We start from the raw sequence: 27,335 nt of genomic DNA, 5'->3' as shown, positions 1-27,335 counted from the left end.
AATGGGGGCATCTGCTGACATGGACCTGCTTCTGCATTCCATCCTGCCCCCCCCCCCCGGCCAACACACACTTTGTTGAAATGCTTATTCTGCAGTCCCAGCCTTGGGATACATCAGTCCTTTTTGTCACGCCCTTGTAAGACTATCATCTTACTCTTCCTAATTCCCATGACTCTCCCATGATTGGTACATGTTAGCTGTTCACCATACACCCAGTGAGATTTTCAGGCCTCTGTGAGGCTACCTATAGGCCCAGCCTCCTTGTTCAGGCACTCTTCTAAAACAGGCTCAGACTTTTACTCTTTAAGGGGATGTTACTATCTTCCTCTTCTCTTCAAGTGAATTTGAAAGGGTATGGGGAAGTTGGTATCAGAGGAGTTGAAAATCCTCCACACAGCCTCTAGCTCATACTTAACTGCAAATCTCTCAACTTCCCCCTCTTCATCTTGGTAGACAATGAGAGGTGGTGAAACTTCTTTTAACCAATACTCTTCCATACCTTGTTGTTTAGGGCATTGTCATGGTCTATTGATACTCAAAGAATATTTACCCTTTTCATGGGCATCAAGAGTTAGTTTTACCAAAAAACTGTGTGTTGCTGGACAACCTTAAAGCAGTAGGGATCCAGTACCTGCCATGGATGGAATTTGAGACCATAAGTACAATCTCAGGAAACTCTGTGTGTGTGTGTGTGTGTGTGTGTGTGTAGTTCTGATGATAGGACTGGACCATTAGGGAGGTAGCAATTTTTAATTAATGATATGATTCCTTTACCTGTGAATTGCAATCACAGGGAACCAATAGAAATTATTTGGGCTCAGGTTTCCCATGTGTAAAAGGGAAACAAAATATCTCATTCACAATCTAGTCATGATGATTCAGTGCAGAATACAGCATCATGCAAATAGCACATCCTCAACAAACATGAGCTCCCTTCATGACCAGCTCCTAGTAAGAGGGATCCCTGCTTCTCCAGCCTTCTGTGTTCTTCAGTCTGTCACTGCTTACTCCCTCATTGGTGCTGAACTGCCTTTTACTAAGGATCCTTTAGTGTTCATTTTTATATTCATTAATTGTACAACTTATGAAATATCTCACCCCAAATCTTCATGAATCTGTTTTATATATACCTAATGAGGGATATTTTCGTACAAATTAATGTGTTTTATCTAAAAGGAAATTTGAAGTGAAAGTGAAAAATGGATTCCTTCTATTTTCCAGGCTGAATTTTCCTTATGAGAAGTAGGTCAAGAAACATTGAACACAGAATAAATTTATCTCTGAAAACAGCTCTTCAGCTCTGGATTGTTTAAGGATGGCCTAGAATCCATGCTTAGTATTCTTTTCCATCTCCAGTTTCAGTACTTTTCTGAATTAACATTTCGGCATAAAACATTTCCTTGCAATTGCTCTTATTTTTATCTACATCTTCTGCACGCCATTGTCAGATGAGAAGACTATGTAGCAGTCATTTTATAAATCAACATAAAAATTATTTCCCAAACAAAGTCAATGAGCATCTTATCTATTCAGTTCACAGTTAACTGAGGCTGCTGGGGCTCGCTTTTGCAAATTGCTTCTGCTCCCCTACATTTCTTTTTTAACAATTGTAAATATAAAATTCAATGGAATGGCTAGAAGCAGATTGGTCTGTTGGAAGACCTACAAATGTGTTCCATTTTTGTTGTTCTTCATCTTCCCCCTACCCCCAGGGTATGCAAGAAACTCTTCTGTAGAAGAATTAGATTCCCTGAAGAGAGGGATGGGTACAAAGATGGAGACACCACTGTCCACATCACCAGTTGTAGGAATATTGAGCCTAATCTATTCCTTTTGCTACTCTACCCCACTGAATTACAAATTTCCAATCCCCCTAATCCCATCTACACATTTACAAAATTGATTGATTTGGTTTTGGGTCTTAGGTTTTTGTGGGGGATTTGTAGGTTAAAAGTAAAGACATTCTGGTGTGTGTCAAAACTTCTTTGCTGCTTCTTCTTTTCCCCACAGCTTCTATGTCTGTTTTCTGGTAGGGCACACTTGAGCATGTATGTATGTATGTGTGTAGGAAAGAGTAAGAATGAAAAGGCAGAAAGCAGATCACTCCTTGACAACCACGACAAGTGCCTGCTATTTCTTTCTTCAAGGTAACTAGAATACTGGATAGACTGAGCCCTAAAAAGATTGGTTGATTTGTTTGTTTGTATATACCTACAATGACTTGGTGAAGCTTTCTTGAGGATTATAAGAAATAGATCAGATGGTGCTTACAGTTGAAGCTAAATAAGGCTTTTCATTTGTGGGAATTTGGGAATTCTAAAAATGTCCCTGTATTTGTCGTCCCTGTTATTCTGGCAGCCTTTTGTCATGATCACATTTTCCCTGTTCATTTGTAACTACCTCCGCAAATGTTTTAATGATTCTAATGGGTACTGTGGGTCATGCTCATGAATAACAAGCTTCAAATTAAATAACAATCTATAAGCATGTTTATGGTTTCTCATTATTAATACATTTGGGCAATTTTTGTTGACCACTGTATATTGACTTTCCAGGTCCTTGTGCATAGTAAATACACAGATATTTAATAAGACAACTATGGAGTCATGCATGCATATGTGCTCTGTAGTGGTGTTGGGTACTAAGGATTTTGCTTGAGTCCTGAATGAGTCCTGAACTCCACTTAAATTATATGATTCAGAGTTGGGATAATGCAAGAAATGTGGTCATTAACATAAGCTTCAGATTGCTCGTAGTCTAAGTAATTACCTGTACAGTAGGAGAAGAATTGAGAAAGAACCAAAGCACGAATGAGCAAAAGCAACATGTCACAAACTCATAGAACAATAAGTGTAATCCACTTAGCAAACATTGAGCCATCATTTATTTTTAAAAAACCCAGTAACTTTCTTCTCTGAGTTTCTGGAATGATAAATCAGTAATACTTAACAGACATGATCATTAACCTTGTTTACTTCTTTAGCTTTTGATGATTTGCATTTTTGTGTTGTGATTCCGTTTTCCCTTTCTGATAATTCTAACCAATCCACCAATCCAGAAAAGAGAAAAAGAGAAAAGAATAAGTGGGGCTTTGTACATGATAGTGAAATCTATTCATGCCATTTTACAAAAGGTTCCAAATTGGAATGGCTGAAATTATCTACTTCTCTTTTGTTGCATTTTAGGAATATCAATGAAATTTGAAATGATTTAGAAAAATGAAAAGCACATTTGAACAGGAATTCTATATTGAAAATGTGACAAAAGAGGTAGACCCAATCATCTTCAGCTACTGAAAAAAAGAGTATGCCTCATAATTTTGCATTTTTTTTAGACAAAGTCTTTCATTTTACATGGAAGCCCACCTCATGTTTCATTTTCTAGTCATATAGTGCAGACCGTTACAACTGGAATGGTTCTCTTTCTCCATGAAAATGGACCACTTGGAGTGGTGGAAAATTTATTTTAGTTTGGTAGTATGAGGGGCATAGAGATACAATGAAAAGAACAAAGACTTTGTAATCAGAGAAATGAACACTTATAGTCACTTATACCTACTTTAAGGTACTGTCATGTAAACTTGAAGTAACTACTAGCATTTTTTAGTCCCAGTTTCCTATCCATGTGATGGGAGGGGGTGGGAGGGGATAATACCTTTCATGCAAGTAGCTACAAATATAAAGCCTTTATCACATAAGAGTTTGTTATCATGCCTTCCATGAAAGATTGAGTACTCATGTATGAACACTGATAATTTATTAAGGTTAACATATATCATAATTTAAATTATGTGCCTTTTTTTAGAGAGAGAGAGAGAGAGAGAGAGAATGTGTGTGTTGCATGCACCAGCAGGAGCGGGGAAGGGCAGAGGGAAACAGAGCGAGAGAATCTTTTTTTTTTTAAGATTTTATTTATTTATTTGACAGAGAGAGAGAGTGATCACAAGTAGGCATAGAGGTAGGCAGAGAGAGAGGGGGAAGCAGGCTCCCCGCCAAGCAGGGAGCCCAATGTGGGGCTTAATCCCAGGACCCTGAGATCATGAACTGAGCCGAAGGCAGAGGCTTAGCCCACTGACCCACCCAGGTGCCCCAAGAGAGAGAATCTTAAGCAGGCTCCATACTCAGTGTAGAGCCCAACATGGGGCTCTATCTTACAACCCTGAGATCATGACCTGAGTCAAAATCAAGAGTTCGACACTTAACCGACTGAGCTACTCAGGCATCCCATTTATGTACCACTTTTAAGATAGTACTATTAGCTTTGTAATTTAATGTGATTTTAATTTACCATAATAATAATTTTACAAATGCTGTATTAACAGTTTTAATTGATTGTGGCTTATTTCTAGTTTTTCTAATTAATTATTTTATAGCTTCCCTCACTGTGCAGAAGTTTCCCACCTGTTCATGCAATTTGTCTACCTTTTTCTTTAAAGTCTAGATTAACAATCCAATTTTCTCTGTTTTATCACTCAGAGTTATTATAAAGTCCTTGTCTGATAGTTACAATGTCTAGGTTATCTCCGAGTCTAGTATGTATTAATGACTTTACCTCTTGACAGTGAATATATTTTGTTTGCTTTTTTGCATGTCTTTCTTGTGTGTGTGTTAATGTTAGACTTTGTGTATGGAAGAACAATAGAGGTGAAGTAATATATTTCTTACTTGAAAAAGATTTTATTTGTCAGAGAGAGAGAGAAAGAAAGCACAAGCAGGGGGCACAGCAGACAGAGGGACAAGCAGGTTCCCCACTGAGCAAGGAGCCAGATGGGCTTGATCCTAAAACCCTAGTATCATGACCTGAGCTGATGGCAGACACTTAACCAACTGAGGCACCCAGGCGTCCCTGAAGTAAATATACTTCATCCTGAAAATGGGCCCAGGTCTTTTTGTGCCACAGTGTTAATCTGGGGGTTTGAGTCAGTGGAATTAATATTAAGCTGGTTTTAGGTTTTACTGCAGCTCTTGCAACCTGTGGAGCACCACAGACTTCAAATTCCTCCAGTGATGGGCTGCAGGTAGCCAGTGCTTAGCATGGTGCCTGGAGTGTTAAAGGGATTTCTCATTGTTGCTGTTCTTTCCTCAACTTTCAGCAGACAATGTATACCTATAAACTACCTTTCCAATGGTAACTAAACCATTGTTTCGTTTCAGTGCAGGATCCTAAGCCCAAGGGGATATTTTCTCCTTTTCCCAGGGATATTTTTTTCCCTCTGTGTGCTTAGCCAGATATTTGCCTAGAGAAAAGGATACTAGAGTTTCCTACTTTTAACCAAAATATCTCTAACAATATAGAAGGGAGAATATGGATCCTTGAGAGCTGGGGATATAGCTCACAATAGCTTTAGGAAGGCTGAAGCATTTTCATAGTTTAGTAATTTACAAAAAAATTGAGAGGAAATATTCGTTTTTAAAATTTTTCCTATTCAAATTCATACATTCACAGTCACATAATTCATATTCCATCATATTCTTTCAAGGACACTCACACCAAAGTTTGACCACTTCAAGGCAAGTGGTTGGCAACATTCATCCCAAATCTGAGTAAGTAGCTAAGGTAACAACAATGCCCCATGGGCAGTGAAATGTCTACCCATGCCTAGGTCCAGACCAAACAAAACACAAAGGTCCAAAAATGTTAAATGGGAGAAAATAAAAGTATGCATCAATTTGTTTTCTTTCTTATTGAGCTAATAATAAGGGTACTTATTTCCATTGATATTTGTTACAGGGGAACTTTTGGTATTCTCTGCAGTGACACAAACTTACTTTTTAACCCTTTTCCTCTCCTCATAATGATGAATATGAGGTTGATGGAAGTTTGCGCTAATGCAAAGTGATGAGCTGTAACCTCAACTTAACAAAGAAAATAAAGGAAGTTAAAATTTCCTGTCATCGGGAAGAACTATTGGACTGCAGAAATATGAAATTTCAAATACTTTCTTTACTGTTTTAGAATATAAAATCAAATGGAGATTTGTAGTTTTTGAACAATAAAGACATTAAACAACATAATAATATATATTCATATTTTGAAATTTGACAATCCTTGACATTTTACACTTTAAATTCTGTTCCCTAACAAATGAAAGGGAGACCTTCTTTAAACATATGTATCTTTATTAGTGCCATTTCATCAGGCGTGTCATTTTGCAAATTTAGTGACATTATTAGTGTGTTTATTTTATTGGTGATACTAAATCAAAATGGTTTCTGCAATTAGTGACTTCTATAAAACAAGCACATTAAAAGGAAATCATATATCTGGTTGTGGTACACCAACTCCCTTTTCTACTTTGGTCCTACCTGTGCTCCCTCTCATGTTTTATTTTAATATGTGTATTATCAAATTTAATATTCATTTTATTTTCTACCATAGTTCCCATTAGTGACACAATCAGCATTATTTAAATTTAAGCAAGAAACTCAACAAGGCTTACAAGTTTTTCATTGCTAATGATTTTTTTTTTCTCATTAAGTCTGGGTCTAATGAAACTAAACAGAAAGTTCTGGTTGGATTCCTTGGTCATCCCTATCCGTGTTTGTGAATTCTTATAATTGGCATGAATTGAAAGTTCTTATTAGCACGGAGAGTAACCCAGAGACAAGTCCAATTTGTGTTTAAATGGCCCTGCGCAGACAAGGATATCTGAGCAAACCAAAACAGCCTCATGTGTTTATGGTAGATAAATACCAATCAAGTGCTGGAAATGACATAAGTTTTTGTTTTTTCTTGTATAGTTTCAGGTAGAGATTTTTCTTCTTTGAGTTTACAGATAGAGCATCATATCCTTACAAGAGGAAGGAGAACATCTTCCCATCTGAATGTGAGGTGAAAAAATAATAATATGAAATAAAACTTACTTTGCTGTACAATAGCAAACTCTATTTATTAGATGAGGGTTATATTAATCAGGACACTTGATTACAAGTAACATGTATCCAATTTGAACTAGTTATATCAAGTGTGGAATGGATTCTAAAGGATAAATTTATTGTAAGGATTTTGAGGAAGGCAAAGGGAGAGTGCATTTGTGCCTCAAGAAAATGCTGGAAACAAGCAATCAAAAGCTTTCAGGACTCTCTGTCACAACTCCTTCTCCCTACACCATCTCTTTTATTGCAGACTGGCTTCCCCTGTTCCTCACATGGCAGAACATGATTGTCAATCCATTTATACTTCTATCTCACAAAGCACTCAGGGAGAACCTGACTCAACTCTAAGTCCCAAGTCTAAATTTTTATAATATATGTATACATACACACACATTCACACATAGATAGGTAGATAGAGACATACATATGCCTATGAGTTAAATTCATCTTTAAAATATTCAGTGTACGCTAAAATGTAGCATTACTGATGTTCTCATCCAGTACTGCAAGAAGGTGACTTTATACAGTATTTTTGAGAAGTAATTTGAAAATACATACCAAGCATTATATAAATAATTATCCACCTAGATCTATTAACCTAATTTTTGAGAATCTTTGGTAGGGTAATAACCTCAAACTTGGATAGAGGATTTGTCCATGTAGATATTAACTACAACATTATTTTTAACAACATTAATTTAATAGCAGGATTTGTGAAACCATTTCTCAAAGTTTCCAAAAAAGGCAGAGTGGTAATTTTCTTGGGGCCATATTATACATTTAACAATATTAATTGGGTTTTAACAACAATGGAAAAACTCCATTATAATTTTAAATGAGGAAAGCAGGATATACTGTTTATGGCATAGATCATGATAATGGTTTCACAGGTACATACTTACCTCCAGACTCATAAAGCTGTATGCTTTAAATAGGTACAGCTTTTTGTATGTCACTCATACCTTCATACCTCAATAAAGTGGTTTAAAAAAGTAAATGTGGGGGAACCTGATGGCTCGGTAGGTTAAGCATTTGACTCTTGGTTTTGGCTCAGGTCATGATTTTGCTGTCATGTGATGGGTCCCCATATCAGGTAAGGAGTCTGCTTCTGATTGTCCCTCTTCTTCCCCCTCTGCCCCTCCTCTTCTGCCCCCCCCCACTCACTTGTGCACGGGCATGCTCTCTCTCAAATACATAAATAAAATCATTAAAAAATAAATAAAATAGATATAATTATAACAGATGAGAAAAAGAGAAAAAATGTTTTGATCAACATTGAATTAGTAGAGTATTTAACTACATGTCTTCAATTAAGTTAGAACTTATTAGTAAGTGCAATACACTTTTAATGAATGTTGAATGATATTTAGTGTAATGTTCCATAATCTGAAACTTTCTTCAAATGGCATAATAGCTTAATTTGTGAATCTAAAGTGAAAATAAATTTTTCTAATGAATAAGAAAAAAAAAGAAACCAGGTTATACAGTTATTTGTGCATTAAAATTACAATTACTCAAGGAAAAAATGAGAAGGAAACATCAAAACTTCATTCATAGATCTTTCAAAACCCTTTTTTCTCTAGTTCCTAAAATATGGATAATGAACATAAATTTAGTTAATAAATTAATTGAACTTGATACTGTATTACACACCAGGGTCAATAATACCTGCCCCTCCCTCTCTCTTTCTATTCAACTTTATCCTAAGAATATCATATTAATTCTATTTTTTTCACTTTGACTCCTCAGTTAAGTTATTCAGACAATGAAAGTGCTTCATTCAGACCCATCTGTGAAGATGTTTCTTGATCTTGAAATTTTATTTCCCTGTCTATGAATGCTTGTCCAAATTTAGTGTTCAAGTTAACATACGCCTTTTCTCTTTTCATATTACTTTACTAATCAATATTTTTCTTTTATCCATTATCAGTTCTTTCTATTGATCTTTTCTGAGAGTTTGTTATTTTCACTTTTATACTATACTTTGAAAGTACTGGTTTTCATGCTGTGAGTTCACTGTATCTATACAACAAGGAGTGATTTGTTTCTTGTATGTCATGCTGCCTTTTTAAATGTTGTGAAAATGATCATTTAAATGATTCATTGACATGGACTACTCTCACTGAAGAAAAGTGTGCATTGAAGATATACAGAAAATTAAGTCATAAATGCTTGAAACAGAGAACAGACAAATCTTGCTGAGTCTCAGTTACTGTTCTGAATTATGTCAATACTTAGTATCACAAAATATCACAAAAGAAGCTGTGTTCTTCTCAAAAAAGTAAAATGAGTCGTAAGAAAAACACATCTATGTATACTTAGGCATAACAAACTAAAATATAATAATAATAAGTGCCTAAATCTAAATGATTAAGGATTATTATCAAAAGGAATATGAAGAACACCCACTATTTCTCAGCTGGTTAAGAAGTTAAAAAGTAAAAAAGTAGTGTAACTACCTTCTTTTCATCCTAGTCAATGTGTGTAGATCTATAAGAGGGATGATATACTAGGAACAGAAAACAAGATATTTCTTAAATAAGCTTTGGACAAACCATACTTGAGTAAAAAAAACACAAGGTGACTCATTGGTGTTAATGCCCATGTTCTGAAAAAAAGGAAAACATGGGTTATGAATAGGGGTAAGAGCCAGAAGACTGTCTTCTGTTTTATCCATTTTTCAAACCATGGATCCCTCTGGGAATCTGTTGAAGACTGAAGACTGTCATTTGTATACACTTCTTCAATTTGCTCAGAATTTTAAGAAGTCATCCCATAGTTGTATTAAAAGCCCTTGGATCTCAAAGTAAAAATAATAGTGTTGATTGCTTATTTGGGGAGAGATACTTTCTATGTTCTTTAAAGGTAATGGCTCATTTAATCCTCACAACACTATAAGAGACCTATTATTTTTATAGCTATTTTACAGATCAGGAAACAAAAGAGAGAAGTTACGTTAAGTAATTCAAGAAAACTCAGCTAGAAAGTAGCAGAGCTGGACTTTAATCTAGGCTACATGGCTCCAAAGCAGTGGTGCTGAATCAGAATGCTGTGCTGCCTGCTAAGGAAAACAAAAACAAAAACAAAAACAAAAAACCACTAGCTTAAAGGGTCTGATGATAAAAATTTAGATCTAGAGGGGGTGCCTGGATGGCTCAGCCAGTTAAGTGCTTGCCTTCGGCTCAGGTCATGATCTAGGTGTCATGGGATTGAACCCGGAATCAGGCTCTCTGCTCAGCAGGGAGTCTGCTTCTCCCTCTCCCACTTTCTCTGTGCTCTTGCTTGCGCTCTCTCAAATAAATAAATAGAATCTTTAAAAAAAATTTAGATCTGGAGAAACACAGAGATTATCTTTGCCAAACTCTTTTTTTTTTTTTTTTTTTTTTTTAGGTTGAGGAAATTGAGTTCCAGATACTTAATTGAAATCGACAGAGCTAGTTAGTGTTAGAGCCAGGGTCCAAGCAGAAGAGTCACCCAAGGCTCACAACAATGCCACATTTAGCATTATTTTTATCATTATTTACAGGCAAGGAAACTGAGGCACTCTCCTCATAAGTAGCAGAGTTACTATTTAAACCCAGAGTGTCTGGTTCACAACTAAAATCACTGTGTTATTCTAACTCAGAAAAGCTATTCTTTTATATTCTATTTAGTACAAATGTAGCATAGTAAGAGTAATCTGAAAAGTGGGAAATTGTAATATCTTTGATTTACAAAGTTGGGAAATTTTGGAGTTGTACTTTAAGGTCATTTAATATTCTCTAATCAGAACGTAATGTTTGCAGCGTGCCGCAATTCACATGAGTCTAAATCATACCCACTCATACGCACACACACACACACACACACACACACGCATAGATATAAAACAGCTCATACACTGGTTGTGTGGGGAAAGCCATTTAACAATTTGACTCAAGTCTTTTGTAATAACTACAACTTAGTATTTATAAACATAGACAAAACTGTAGGTAAGAAAATCTCTTTTTGGATTCAGCTGATTCCTTTAAAAACTCGAACTCTTGCAGTGTTAAATGTTTATGTTGTTTCTAAGGATCCAACATTATACTGTTCTTTCTACATCTTTTTAAACTCTAAGTTATATTTTCCTCTACAAGTTCAACACAATTGTACCTAAGTGCAAACAATGATGTTAGTTTGGGAACTTTACAATTACTTAATTTACATGCTAGCCTAATTTCACAACTTAAATGATTAGTCAAGATGTAGCTAGAACTCATCCGTTGCCATTGTGCACCAAGGGAAGTGTTCTTAGTAGCATAATGAAGTTGAAAGAAAGGAGAAATCTTTCACTAGGAATCTTCAAAGAACGTGTTAGTAACCACTTGTCATCAGCATTAGCAACCTCAAACTGAATGAAAATTGATCGTGGGACTCTGTACCCTCTGCTCTCTGCCACTTGGGTCATATATTAACATTGGCACCTGATTAACTCTCAAAACTGTCTCCTCTTTTGATTAAATCCCAAGACTTCTTTTGTATAATCAGTAATGATTTCCTGAAATCTGTCCCAAAAGACAGATTCTAATGCTCTTTTAGTGACTGCAAAATTTCTCTTGTTTATGCTGGAAAAATGTTTGGCCTTTACTCTATTTATACTTTCTGGCTTGATCTTTTACAAACACTGGCTTAAGACTTCCATATTTGGTGAAGAGGGAATAAGTGATTACTCTTAAACTTGATTTCTGTTTTACATGCTTTCTGTATTTGGAACAAGGTATAAATACGCATTCTCAGTACTGACTATTTCTGTTACAACAATCCATTGAATTTCCTTAGAACATATCCTTCCCTTAAATCATCTTTCAAGTTGATTTCAGTCTATGCTAATACTGGTCTGAGTCCCAGAAAAAAATATTTGCTTTAATGTTTAAATATTGAATGTTATGATAAGGGGAAATAGCGATATAGAAAAGATAATGTATTAAAAATGGAATTTCAGAGAGTTTTTAATACTTGATTTAAAACCTATACATCAGCTTATATTAAATTTAAACAATTGGATGCAAATCTATTTTAAGTGAAGATGCTATATACAGTCTATTATTGTATTTTATTCTATAGGGCACATTTACTATCTTCCCGCTGTAATAGACAGCTTCATTCCAGGATAATGCTCTGTTAAAAAATGCAAATTTCTGTGACTTATAAGAACAAACATTTATTTCTTATTCCAGGGTGTCTTTCACTCTCTGTATTGGCTTCAGGTCAACCCCACATATGTTACTCTCCTTTTGGGAACATAGTCTACTTGAGACATGATCTTCTACTGTAAAAGGAAGGAAGGGCCAGAGAAATGAAAAAGCACATCATGATTCTTAAACCCTTGCTCAGAACTGACACACTGTTATGTCTGCTTGTGTTTTATTGGGCAAGGCAAGTCACATGATGAAGTCCACATCGGTGGGGTGGGAAATATAATCCACCTAGAGTGATACATGCAAGCAGAGAGAGAAGAGAGTGAAATCATGAGCAGATAATACAGTCCATCAATTTGCCTTCAAACTTTTGATGCAATCAAATATATAGTTAGTACAAATAGTAATTGTCTATATTGACTCTTATTTTATAATAAGTTCTTGCTTAAGACTACACTTGATGTAGGATACCTCATCGAAACAGAACTCAGAGTTTGTTACTATAATTATGTCCATTTTACAGACTGAAAAACTGAGGCTTGGTGTTGCCTACAAGATATTTAATGCTGGATGGTACATGATCAAGTCAAGTAACTTAGGAACAGTACCCATATGGGTTAGTTTGAATTATTCAGAAAGCTAACCCAAACAAGTACTGGTACAGGTAGTTCATCTGGAAAATGATCTCTGATAACATAAAGGAAGGATGTAGGAAGCAAGCCAGGGAAGGGAGAAGAGAAAATAGTGGTACTATTCTGGGCCATTCTGAGTTCAATATCCCCAGTAATCCTTGGGGAGCCTTCAAGAACATGCCCATCAGTTGTTCCATCGGACTTTTTAATCCATTGATTTCTGTCCCCCATTTACTGAGGATTGTACCTAGGGAAGTTAAATCTCTGTCACTTCTTGGCTCTGCCACAGATGGGCCTACTAAATTCCCCTAGATCTGGAAAAAGTCTTAATGCAAAGAAGCAGAAATGTGGATGCTTTAGGTGGGATATCTTCAACATCACAGAATCTGCTCACAGTTGGACGTAAACTCAGCATTGGATGCATGAGGCGTTAACTATACCTACTATACCATTTTCTTAATCTTTACTCCATAGCGCAAGTTTAGCAAATGCATCTCGTGATTTACATATCTCTTTATAATACACCCCAAAAAGGATTCTGTGTTTGAGCCTTTGTCTGTGTATAAAGCATCTCATTGACGTACACATTTGGAAGTGGCTATTGTGCACTTTGGCTGATTGCTTTCCTTTGTGTTGGCAAAGAACTGTTTTACAATCCAATAGCATAAGTAAATATATACCATGGAATGATGAATTTTTAATTTTTTAGTAGAGAAAGTTAATATTTTAAAATTAAAATAGGCTTTGCTGAGGTATGGAAACAGGAATCTGGTTAGTGCTTAGACCAGTATCCGAGTGATTAATTTCACCTCCAAATTACGTCACAGACCTTGGGATCTTATTTTTATTTATTCTGCCATAATTAGTTCAGGATTATTATGGTTTTACAAAAATAAGTTATCTCTTCCTTCAAAAATAAGTAGTGACACACTACTAAAACATATTTCAAGCCTGCATACTAATTAATAATAACTTATTTTTACCATAACAAGTTTACACCCACATAGTCACATTCAAACAAGATGAGATATTTGAAATCACTTTATAAATTATAATGTACCACAGAAATATTAATTGTCTCCTTCCTTCATTCTTACTAAGCACAGATTTCATTTTCTAGACATGAGGAGATATAATTTATACTAATACTATTTCATATTTTTTCTTTAGTTTCAAATCAAGAGGACTCTATTTGCTGCAGAGTTATAAATCATGTTTTAAAAATCTCACTAATTGTTAATATGACTGCAACCTAGAAAATTGTGTCTCTTTTATAAGATAATGCAATTTATACAGCTTGTCCATAGGAAGTAGTGGTACATCTTGGAATAAAGGTTAATAAGTTTTCTCTATTTTTCTCTTTAAGTTTTTCAGTATTAGTATGTATCATAAGTCTCTCAATTTAGCCTTAACATTTCTGTACCATGATGCAGAATGACACAATGAGACACAGAAGAATTAAGTAACTTGCCTAAGTTCATAGACCTTATGAGAAGTGGAGCTGGGATATGAACCCAGGCTACTGGATGCTGGAAAGGATGCATTTAATCACTGACCTGCATTGAATCTGATACATATTCTTAGGGTCATAATGGAATTTGAAGGGAACAAGAATGAACCATTCATACCATATACCGAAATGGCACTCTGTTTTCTAAGTTTTGGTACCTCGTACCTTTTTGTACACTCTTGGAGTTCTGATTTATCTCCCACTTTAAACTTCTTCCTCATTCCTTGTGGTTATTATGCTCTATTTCATGCTAACTTCTATAAATGTACATAAAATATTTCTACAGTTCCTACACTGTGTTTTTCATACATATGGTGTCATTGATTATTTTTGTGAGTGCATAATTATGTGATTATGTAAGGTACTAGTCATTTATCGTAATATAGCATAAATTCTGTGATTAAGTGGCAGGGAATGGGAGACGAGAACTTTTACCCAGTATGAGCTGACACAGCTGTTCAAATTATTTTCTGGGTCTATCACCTCCCTGTAATGAAAAGCAATTGACCTATTTGAGAAAGAAGCAACATTTGCAGGGGAGGTGAAGGATCAGACAGGTCGTCCATAGCATTTTGTGTGGTGTTGAAAGCCACAACAGTAATGAAAGATGAAGTAAAGAGCAATTTCATCATATTCCAGAATGTAATTTACCCAGAAAAGTCAAGACAGATATTTTTGCAAGAAATATTCCCTATTACTATTTTTAATTCTATATAGTGATGAAAATAAATACAGGAATTCCAAGGACAAATTTTGGGAGAAGATATTGGAAAGTGATTTTATACAGAGTGGGTGCTCCATGGATATTTTTAGAAATGAGTTGATGATTAAGACCGAAGATTTATAATTAACAGAGCAGTTTAAGCATTATGGTGAAGTGGAGGGAAAAACATTGGCCCTGGACTTAGTAGATCTAGGATTTAATTATAGCATTGATTAATCATTTGATTTATTCAACCAACTCTTAAGTGTCTGTTTCTGCTTGATCCTAAGAGAGAGAGTGTTCTGGTCATATTCCTGGGGCTGCTTGAACAAAGGACTAAAGTAAGAAAGTGTGTGGCTTATTCATGGAGACATTTGGCTTGTGTGGCTGTAATAGACCTGGTAGGTATGTGGGTAGAAGAGTAAAGAATTTGTGTGAGTGCCAGTAGGCATGATGGATATTAAGTTTAGAAAAGTATTTGGAATCAAATTATAAAAGCCTTTATTTGCCATTCTAAATAAGATGGCCTTTAACCTCAGGACAAGCATTTCTCAAACTTGAATAATGACTCGAGAGTTACTTATTTGGTTACTAGATGAATGATGAAGCCATTATTTTCAGGAAGAATAAGATTATGTAACTTTATTTGGGAAGATGAATGATATTGTTAGGGTACCTACAGGACATCTAAGTAGAGGTATTAACTTGAGTCAGCTCTGTCAATGTGAAACTCAGGACATTAATCAAGATGAAAAAGATTTAGGTATCAGTGTCATCAGTATCCATATGTAGTGGTGGTTGGGGTGTGGTGGGAAGTCACTTTGTTTAGGGAGAATAAATGCAGTGAACCAAGACAAGGACCCTGGGGCAATGCCAGTATTTCCAGGGTGAATGGCAAAGAAGCAATGAGACAGATCAGGAGACAGCCCTTTTGTTGGAAGGAGAACCAGAAGACGGTAATATTTCAGAAGATTGGAAAGCTTGCATACTCTTTCTTGTAACATCATTCACAACAGAGGCTTCAGTTATTACCTGCCAGTTGGCTTGTATCTTCCAAATCTTTATTTTCAGCTCAGATTACTCTCTTGCACTTCAGACTCTTATATCCAATTGCCTACTCTACATATTTTTCTTTTTGTCTCAAAACACCAGAAAGTCGGTATTTCCCAGTTCCTCCCATATCCACATTATAGATACAGATCCAAGTTCTCTTCTTCCTGGGACCTCAAAACTCCAATTTGAGTAGTAGCGTTGGCTGTACCCCTCCCAAATCCCCTACCTCTACATATAATCGATAACCAGTTCTTTAAAAAAAAAGATTTTATGTATTTATTTGACAGAGAGACAGCAAGAGAGGGAACACAAGCTGGGGGTAGGAAGGATGGGGTGGGGAGCATCAGAAAGAGGGAGAGGGAGAAGCAAGCTCCCCACTGAGCAAGGAGCCCAGGACCCTGGGATCATGACCTGAGCTGAAGGTAGACCTTTAATGACTGAGCCACCCAGGTGCCCCAATCACCACTTTTTATCAGTAATACCCATTAAAGGTAATTGCCTGCATTTACCTCTCTCCAGCCCCACTGCAATTCACCAATATAGGCCATGGATTATAATATATATTATGTGATACATAATTATATAAAATTCATTGTTAAAGCCCAAACCAGGGGTGCCTCGGCTGGTTCAGTCAATAGAGCATGTGACTCTTGATCTCGGGGTTGTTAGTTCAAGCCCCACACTGGGTGTAGGGATTACTTAAAATCATTTTAAAAGTAAAGTAAAGGGGCGCCTGGGTGGCTCAGTGGGTTAAGCCTCTGCCTTCGGCTCGGGTCATGATCCCAGGGTCATAGGATCAAGCCCCACATCAGGCTCTCTGCTCAGCGGGGAGCCTGCTTGCTCCTCTCTCTTTGCCTCTCTGCCTACTTGTGATCTCTGCCTGTCAAATAAATAAAATAAAATCTAAAAAAAAAAGTAAAGTAAATAGTGTTATGGTGAGTGCTGTAGATTGTGTGAGACTGAGGATTCACAGACCTATACCCCTGAAGCGAATAACACATTATATGTTAATAAAATTTTTAAAAAGTAGTTAAAAAAGGTAAAGTAAATTAAAAAAAAAAAAACAGAAACCAGTATTGCCATTTCCCTACTTAAAATTCTGCTTTGGTTTCTAACTGCCTTCTGGCTAAGGTTTAAGTCTCTTCCTAATTTGGTTAATTATTTCTCTTTTTCCTAAACTTATCTCACCACTTTGGTCCTCTTCCTTCTCCTTCTCTTGTTCCTTGAACCTATCATACTCCTCTCATATCCTTGTAGTTGTACCTGCTTTTTTTATTGTCTGGGGTTCTTTTTCAACTTGTCTGCTTCTATATTCTTAATTAAGGTTCAGAACTCAGCTGAGATAACACTTCATCGAGGAAGCACTGTCTTTTTCAAGTTAGGTTCCTTTCTATATGCTTTTAACAAAACCTTGTATTTTCTTTAGCAAAAAAACTTATCTGCATGTCTACTATATATTGTTTTTGTGTGTGTCTGTTTCTCTCACTATGCAGTAGAGGCAAAAGGGTAAGAACTTTATCTTTTACACAGTTGTATTCCTACCCCCTTGTAGATATCAGTGTATATTTGTCACTGGACTTAATAGCCTTCAAGAGGAAAGATTATGTATTAATTTCCCATTGATGCTATAAAAATTACCACAAATTTAGCAACTTAAAACAACTCCTATTTATTATCTAACAGTTCTTCAGATCTCAAATCTGAAATTGATTTCACTGAGCTAAAATTAAGGACCATCAGAGCTATGTGCATTCTAGAGACTGCAGGAGAGAATCTATTATCTTTTCCATTTTGGAGGCTGCCCACATTCTTGGGCTCATGGCCCTCTTCTTCCATCTTCAAAACCAGCCACACTGGGCCCAGTCCTTGTCAAGCTGCATTCTCTCAGATTGTCCCTCTTCCCCTTTGAAGGGCACACTGATTACATTGGTGATTACATTGGTCCAAGCCGGATTACCGGAGATAGTCTCCCTATCAAAAATTACCTGATTACCAAATCTAATTCCATCTGCACCCTTGATTCTCTTTGCCATAACAAGGAGTTTTAAAATACTTTAACTTACTATAAAACAAATGAATTTTAACAAAACTTATTCAGAAATTCTGGGGATTGGGACATGAACACATTTTTCTCTCTATAGAATTAGTATCTGCAAAGCACAAAAGTAAGAAGTCTGAAAAGTAAATCTGGTCTTCATTAACTTAAAACACCTTTAATGAGCACTATTGTGTAACATATTCTGTGCTAAGTGCTGGGAATAGTTAGACAGTCACTGTCTTGAAATCTAGACTGTCTTGAAATCTAGACAGTCCTGTCTTGAAAATTAGAAAGGATATAGATGATAATATTAACAACTTTTGTTGGGTGATGAGCAGTGAAAACTGTACTACATTGATTGTAGAATGAGCCAGAAGTAAGGAAACCTCTTTGAGACTGTTTTTCTCTTCTTTGTGCAGTAATTTAATTATTTTAGACCTCCTCATTATGAAATAACCACGAATGTCACCTTCGGCCCTCACATTCTGTAATCCTATGATCAAAAGCTATTACTCAGATTTAATAGAAAGCATTTTTCATGCCATTCTCCATTCTGCTCTCCTCCACTTTGCATTGCCATTTTGAAGCATTAATAACATGGTAAATCCATTTTCTAACTATTTCTTGAGTTTGGGGCCTTCCTTCATAATGTTCCACAGTATCACATAACCATAATCCCTTCTAGAAAATGTCTTCCCTGACATCCATAAAGCTACATATCCCTTTCTTTATGCTCCTGTAATATCCTTTGAATATATGTATCCTTGCTTATAATGCTTATAATGTTTATCCTCAATCTTCCACATTTCTCATTACCCTTTTTCTCATTTTTGGTGGAATCAGAGAATAGAGACCCTGTTACCCCCACCCCCATATTACTGAATAGTCCTCTCATTAAAATGAAATAAACTCATATACCTTTGTAATTTCTTCACTATATGTGTGTCTAAACTGTTACCAACTCTAATATCCCCTTCTAGTTCTAAACTTGTATTTTCTGGGTCACTTAAGTGATGAGGATTTTCAGTTAACATACTAACTAGCACTCTAAGAAATGCCATTTTCTAAAATGTCTTTCTGGCATAGATTACGATGAACTGGCCTGTGTAATGAGGATAATCCATGATGTTTATATAACTGGGTTGTTTTTCTGTTTTGGTTTCTCAGTGCTTCTACTCACATTGGCTTATCTGATCACATACATAGAGTCATATCTTGGAGACTCTCCACGATCTCACTCCCAACTTCCTTTGTAATTTCATCCCGTGCTATTCCCTCCTTCCTAGTTTAGAGTGCAGCAAAAGTGAATTAAGTATAATGAAGAGCATGCCTTTTTTTTTTTTTAGTATAGATGACACACTTTGTTACATTAGTTTCAGGTGTACAACTTAGTTATCTGACAAGTTTATACATGATGCTGTGTTGACCACAAGTATAGCTAACATCTGTCACATCACATTGCTATTACAATATCATTGACTGTATTCCTTATGCTCTGCTTTTTATTCCTGTGACTTACTCATTCTGAAACTGGAGGCCTCTATCTCCCTCTCCCCTTTACCATGTTGCCCAGCCTCCTTGCCTCTGGCAACCATCAGTTTGTTCTCTGTATTTATAGTTTTGATTTTGCTTCTTGTTTGTTTATTCATTTTTTTATTTTTTATTTTTTTTTTTTTAAAGATTTTGTTTATTTATTTATTTGACAGACAGAGATCACAAGTAGGCAGAGAGGCAGGCAGAAAGAGAGGGGAGGAAGCAGGCCCCCCGCTGAGCAGAGAGCCCGATATGGGGCTCGATCCCAGGACCCTGGGATCATGACCCGAGCCGAAAGCAGAGGCTTTAACCCACTGAGCCACCCAGGCGCCCTTTATTCATTTTTTTTTTTTTTTTTTTTAGATGACATTTATGACTGGGATCATACAGTGTTATTATATTCTTTATGCCCTGCAATCTCATCTTAAAGATTCATCTTTCCCAGGGCGCCTGGGCAGCCCAGTGGGTTAAGCCTCTGCCTTCGGCTCGGGTCATGATCTCAGGGTCCTGGGATCAAGCCCCACATCGGGCTCTCTGCTCATCAGGGAACCTGCTTTCCCCTCTCCCTGCCTGCTGCTCTGCCTACTTGTGATCTCTCTCTGTGAAATAAATAAATAAAATATTTTTTAAAAAGCTTTAAAAAAAAGATTCATCTTTCCCTTTGCATCTTTTTTTTTCTTCTTTTTTTTCCTTTTGGCTCCACCTACTAGACTTAACTTAGCCAATCCCTTCTAGAAAATGTCTTCCCTGACATCCATAAGGCTACATATCCCTTTCTTTATGCTCCTGTAATATCCTTTGAATATATGTTTCCTTGCTTATATAAAATGTTTAATATTTATCTAGCATACGTCTGTATTTTACAAGGATGTGAACTGTGGTAAAAACAGAGTTCCGTTTACCTTCTCAGTAACCTCTATAATGACCAACAGATACTGGGCATTCTGTAAATAATTATTTTTTGTAAATGATTATTCTATAAATTACTACATAAACAGATGATTTCATTGCATCTTAAAAACAGCTCCATGAGTTAAAAGGCAATTAATATCTTTATTTCACAGATAAAGAGACCAAGGTCAGGCAATTCTAAGGCCACCATTCTCATAAGTCCTGCACTAGGACTGGAAGCCAGTTCCCCTGATTTAATGTTCTCTCAGTTTGCCAACATCACTTTTGTGCAGTAACTCACTCTTGTAAATCATGAATATTACAATTTAATTATCCTACATTTATAGGAGACTGAGGGTCTCAGGAATATAAAAGTTAATAACAGGGCAAAAGGTCATTGCACTAATTTTAGAAAATATGAAGGACCAGATTTATTGGATAAAAAATGACTTTATTAGAAAGGGTTAATTAGTTCTGAGACAAAATACAATTTTTATGTCATGGTAGAAAGCTAATTTTATGAGTTTCCCCATAGAGAGAATAAAATAAAATGTTGGTCACTTTTTGCAATTTATGAAGTACAGTTCTTCACTCCTTGCCATCTCCAGGGAACAGTTTTCAAGTAAATTTTTCTAACAGAGATTTTGTTCTTTGCTATTCACATTAATATACTCAGGCATATTTTTATTAGTAAAAGAAAATAAGTTATAAACAAACTCTAGACAAAACAAAATAGAGTATGTGCTTCTTAAAATGACTAGACTAGAATATATAGATAATAATTTCCTAGTAAAACAGATTTCACTTTGTTCTTTTCTCATTCTCTTTATTGTTGATTTTATATTTATATCTCTTACTATAGACCATGTCTGTAATCACATACATTTTATTAAGGTATTAAAATAATCTCTATAAGCTCTATGGCAATTTATCATATATGTACATTTATGTATATCCACTTTAGATTAACTATGGATATATAACTGATTGTGCTTGAAAGTGTCAACTTTTAGGGACATGTAGGTGGCTCAGTCATTTGAGCATATGACTCTTGGTTTCAGCGGAGTCCTGGGATCAAGCCCCCCTGTCAAGTTCCCTGCTCAGCAGGGAGTCTGATTTCTATCTCTCTCTCTCTCTCTGCCCCATCCCCTCTCATGTTCTCTCTCTCTCTCTCTCAAATAAACAGATAAATCTTGAAAAATAAATAAAAGGGTCAGGGCGCCTGGGTGGCTCAGTGGGTTAATAAGCCTCTGCCTTCAGTTCGGGTCGTGGTCTCAGGGTCCTGGAATCGAGCCCCGATTCGGGCTCTCTGCTCAGCGGGGAGTCTGCTTCCCTGTCTCTCTTTGCCTGCTGCTCTGCCTGCTTGTGATCTCTCTCTGTCAAATAAAATCTTAATAAATAAATAAATAGAAGGGTCAACTTTTAAGTTACATGGGAAATAACAATGGAAATGGATAGATTTAAATGTATAAAAATATATGGGGCACCTGGATAGCTCATTCTGTTATGTGTCTGCCTTCTCAAGATCCTGGGATCAAGCCCCACATTTGGCTCCCTGCTCAGTGGGGAGCCTGCTTCTCCCTCTCCCATTCCCCCTGCTTCTGCACTCTCTCTCTCTCTGTCAAATAAATAATCTTTTAAAAAATAAAATAAACATGTAAAAATTTAGCATAATAAAAATGAAATGAAAATTAAAAGACATACGACCACTTGGGAATATATATTCATTCACTAAGATTAAATAGCTTAATTAATAATAGTGATTCTTAACTTGGATTTCATGGTAATAGGAACCTTCTGCAGAGAGGTCAGTGAACCCCAAGAAATATATAAATATGTCTGTATAGGCATTTTTTTATATAGAGAAGGGTCATTATTTTTATCAGATAATCCAATGGAGTCCACAACTTGAAATGTTTAAGAATTACTGATTTATAATCTCATTCCCATTAATTGTAAAATATCAAGAACTCAATAGATATGTGAGCAAAGGCTATAAACAAGTATTTTTAAAAAGATTTTATTTATTTATTTGACTGAGAGAGAGAGATTGCAAGTAGGCAGAGAGACAGGCAGAGAGAGGGAGGGAAGCAGGCTCCCTGCTGAGCAGAGAGCCTGATGCGGGGCTCCATCCCAGGACCCTGAGATCATGACCTGAGCTGAAGGCAGAGGCTTTAACCCACTGAGCCACCCAGGTGCCCCTATAAACAAGTATTTTGACAAAAGTGGAAACATGCAGAATAAATTTTGAAAACGTGTCCTACTTCATTAGTAATCAAACAGATTCAAATTGAGATGAGAATCAACTATCTCATTATATCTAATAAAGCAACAAGCACTTTAAAAATGAAAGCAACAAAACTCCTATCAGCAGCATAACCCCATTCTTTGTAGTACCACTAAAAATAGGTACGGCCACTGGGAAAGCAATATGACAATATTTAGTAAAAGCCACAGACATTTTTTTTAATGCTGACCCAATTATTTATTCTGTGACAATTATGCACCAGAAGCTGAGAGTGCATGAAAATGTTCATTATGGTGAAACCTCTAATAACAAACAAAAGGAAATGGCAACTAATATATTTATGATAAAATAAACTTTAAAAGGTAGAATATTATTGTGGTTATGTAAAATACATGTCTATGGGGATTGTAATGATGAGCAGACACAAAACTTTGGGGTGATTTTTTAATAATCAATGTTAATATTAATTTTAATATTAATAAATTTAAATATTTTTTGAACTTTTTTCATAATGTTAATCTATGACAAAAATTGAGCACTAAATATCAACTAGTAAATATAAGAACATTATTACTTAAAATATTAACAAATGAATCATCTGACATCTTAAGAAAGTTCAGTTTTCCAATCTGGTAAATCTGAATAAATCCATGTAGGCATAGAGGTTGCAGACTATAAAATTCCAGAATGTCATTCACATTAAGTTATAGCATACACAGAATTCTTTGGATTGTTTAAAAGAGAGGCTCTCAAATAATGGTTATTTTTGTATTTGTGTTAATACATTCAACTTTTGTGACTTTTATTATCTTATGCCATTCCATATTATCTATGCAAGTATAATGTGAACTGCTTAATGTGAAAAGCCATGGACTTTGATTCAAATAATCTATATCAGGTTCATCTGTGTCACTTACTAGCTTTATTCCTTCCGAGCTTGTATTTTTTTGTCTTTTTTAAAATTTTTATTTTTTTAACATCTTAATTTAATTTTATTTTTTTCAGTGTTCCAAGATTCATTGTTTATACACCGCACCCAGTGCTCCATGCAATATGTGCCTTCCATAATACCCACCTCCAGCCTCACCCATCCCCCCACCCCTCTCCCTTCCAAAACCCTCAGTTTGTATGCAGCCATCAGAAAGGAGGAATACCTAACTTTTATATCACATGGACAGGACTGGAGGAGATTATGCTGAGTGAAATAAGTCAAGCAGAGAAAGTCAATTATCATATGTTTTCACTTACTTGTGGAACATAAGGAATAACATGAAGGACATTATGAGAAGGAAAGGAAAAGTGAATTGGGGGAAATCAGAGGGGGATATAAAGCATGAGATACTGGACTCCGAGTTTGTATTTTTTTAATGGATAAAATGCCAAATTACATATGGATTGAGATGACATGTAAAACAGCTCTGTGAACAATAAAACACTAATAAATGATATATATTTTATAATAATAAAGCCAGTTATATTAATATTTACCATGTTAAAACAAATGTTATATAGCAAAATAAAACAAGCAAGTAATTCATTAAAGGCATATTTTTCTTGTATTAAAAGTGAAAGAAGTGAAAAAGAAGACCTAGTGATATTTGTATGACAAAATTTATTTTAAGTGCTGTTGACACAATAGATACATATACTCTTTTGCACATAATGTCAAGGTTTCCCTCCCACCTTCAAGCCTACCTAAAAATCACTCTTTGTACATATAATTGAAACCCATAAAAATATTGCATTACTACCTACTTTTCACTGAAAAGTACGTGGAACATATCTCTTCAGGTATCTTCCTATTCAACTTTTGGTGAAGATGGTTGGGCATGTTTTACAACCTTTAAATGTGTGCTTTCAAATGACTCATTTACTCTCCCATATCTGACAGGATTTGCATACACATGTAGGGAAAAATAACTGGAATTGCAAATAATATTATTAACACAGGAAAATGTGTATCTCTCATTGAGAAATAAATGTACTGGCAAGTCTTCCTGCAACAAGTCCATGAAAACGGTTAAAAATTGACCATTTGAAATGTTCTGTTTATGTATTTCATTATTATCAAAGGATAGTATTGAATTTAGGGAAGTATATTCACAAAAGGCTAGATTAGTTTCAGAAACTATTACTATATATTTTTATTGATTCATACTGTCACCAAAGAAAAAACTTCCATACGGTAGCTATGAATTATCCTGCACTGTATGGGTAATCCTGATATTTGCCCACATGCAGTGTAGTTTGTGGACCCACACAATTAAATAAGAAGAAAAGAATTTTGTGATGCTAAATAAAATTTTCTCATCTAGGAAAACAGATTTAGGTTTATTATCTATCCACTGTTATTTCATATCACTTAAGAGTATCCACTTATAGAATAATAATGTGCTTTACTGATAAACAGATTTTCTTAGTACGTGGATACATTTGTCATGGGAAAATGATTCTTTACTATGGATCATCCATTTTCAGGAAAAGCAGTCAAGATTTACTGCTGAAAAAGAATCCAAGACCAAATGAGGTTTTTTTGTTGGGACATTTCCATAAGGGTTCTTTTGATCCAATGTAAATAAAATATAAAACCTCTCCATTTTAAGTCTCTCTCAGATGCACTCATTTATTGAACATTAATTAATATGATTGCATTTACTGTAATTTAAAGGTACGCTTTGGCCTTAAAAAAAGGTTTTCAATGAATCAAGATTGATTATTTTTCTGCCCATTTAATTCCATACTAATTTCCAACTTGAAAAAATAGAATTTTTAGAAGCATTAATTCTGTGAAGCTGTTTTCTTAATAATTTTCCACTGTAATCTATTGGTGTAAGAAGTCCTTGGAGATTTTCCCTCTGAGTATTTATATGTAATCCATGAAGGGTGCCATTTGCATTTTGATTTGAAATTTCCTGACTTTTGGATGAAAAGAGGTACTAAAAATTTTGGAGTTGTAAGATGTCCCTCTTCTAAAGTGTTTGCATATTTATCAAATATTTGCTGAAGTCTTAGTTTGTGCAGACAATGCTAGGTTCTGGGATACAAAACCATGTTCCTGATCATAAGGAAACCTCTCCTATAATGGGAGGAGGCTATGCAGGGGGGCCCATGTTAGAGTATGGTGGTATTGCAAAAGCGGGGAAAATCATTTCACGTGGTCTGTAAGGGGAAAAGCTCAGGAATAACTTTTCAGAAGAAATAACAGATAATAGGCTCTTCTGATTATGCTTAGAGTATCTATTCACCATAGGAGGATAAGTAATATTTCCTCTATTCAGATGAGACTACTTTTCTATAATGCCTTTATACAGTATTTGAATGAGCATAAATTTGACTGGATCAATTATTTTAGACTTCTCATTTTTTTAGTTTGGATGCCCAATACCAATATCGCTTATGTTTAATTTCATTATTGATGAATTTAACACCACATATAAAATAACAATGATATGTAATAATTGAGAGTTATTTTTGTTATAAAATGTGATATTCAGAATTCTTTCTTAACTCTTAAATCTTTCTTAAATTTTACATTATAGATGAAAGAGAAGATGTTCAAAAGAAAACATTCACAAAATGGATAAATGCACAGTTTTCTAAGGTAAGAATATTTTGTTACCTCTAAGATATAAGGTAAGTGACTGATTTTCAAAATGAACTATGTACCTGGGTAAATGTAAATGTCCATATTGTTTTTCTCTTAGTGTCATTGTTTTAGCTGTGCAAATTTGGGAACGTTATGCTGACTTTTAATTAAGGAAGAAGCAGCAGAATACACATAAAGAGAAATTATTGAATTAGACAAAATATATCTTTGAATCTTAGTGATAATGTGAGCTTCTTTAATTACATCAGTCATCCAAGGATTATAACTGCAATTTTCCACCAAGTAGCTAGTATATGTTACACAGTAGCAGAAGACATGAGGGAATTTTTGCTGTCTGAAAGTGATAATATTTTTGTCCTTCTTAGTGTTTGCTAGTTCAAGAAAAACTGATACAACTGCCTTGGGTCTATTTGGCCCGTATCACTTAGGGCACGTGTCAAATAATTTAAGATAAGAAGTTTATCCTCTTTTTCTGCAGGCATCAACCCATACTATTAATAATATTTATTTATTTTATACATGCAACTTAATTTATAATCCATAGACAGCACAACTCTGGATAATTATATGTGAACACAGAGTAAAATATTCTTACTTTGAAAACTAGCATTAAGAGTACCATGAAAAGAGCTTTATATACATTTTGAGGTTAGAAAGACTTGGATTTACATTTAATTAACTCTGAATTTCAGCAAATCAGTGCTTTGTGAACTATTTTTGTACAGTCATGTATACGTGTACACATATATATTGGGTGTCTACCTGAAGAATCAACTCCCAATGATTGAAATATAAAGCTAGTAAAATATGGCCCCTGTATTCAAGCTTTAAGAGGAGCAAAAATGGCTGATAATGATTATTTCATGTGATTGTGAGGATTAACAGGGTCAGGATATGTGAAGATTCCTACCACAATGCCTAAAAGTCTTAATACATGTGGATCACTCTCTCCATGGGTCTGTCTTGTTTTATAAAAGTTTTGGTAATGAATCCAAAACAATCCACTGGGAGATGCAGTATAAAAAGTGTTCCCATTACTATTATAAAAGGTTTTCAAGTATCATCCATTGTTTGTGGTATTTGATA

At 35.3% G+C, this 27,335-nt stretch overlaps 1 protein-coding gene across 4 annotated transcripts in view; it reads left to right on the top strand.

Annotated features, from left to right (window-relative positions):
• Positions 1-27,335, top strand: part of DMD (dystrophin) — a 2,197,254-nt gene that overhangs the window by 289,831 nt on the left and 1,880,088 nt on the right. For all 4 annotated transcript variants that reach the window (XM_032883124.1, XM_032883125.1, XM_032883122.1 and 1 more), the window contains exon 2: positions 26,182-26,243. In XM_032883124.1, the coding sequence (XP_032739015.1) occupies positions 26,182-26,243 (62 nt within the window). The remainder of the gene's footprint in view (positions 1-26,181; positions 26,244-27,335) is intronic.

Source organism: Lontra canadensis, unplaced genomic scaffold, assembly GCF_010015895.1.
Source record: "Lontra canadensis isolate GAN:19392208 unplaced genomic scaffold, GSC_riverotter_1.0 scaffold86, whole genome shotgun sequence".
Lineage (NCBI taxonomy): Eukaryota > Metazoa > Chordata > Mammalia > Carnivora > Mustelidae > Lontra > Lontra canadensis.
This window is presented reverse-complemented; position numbering and strand designations above follow the sequence as displayed.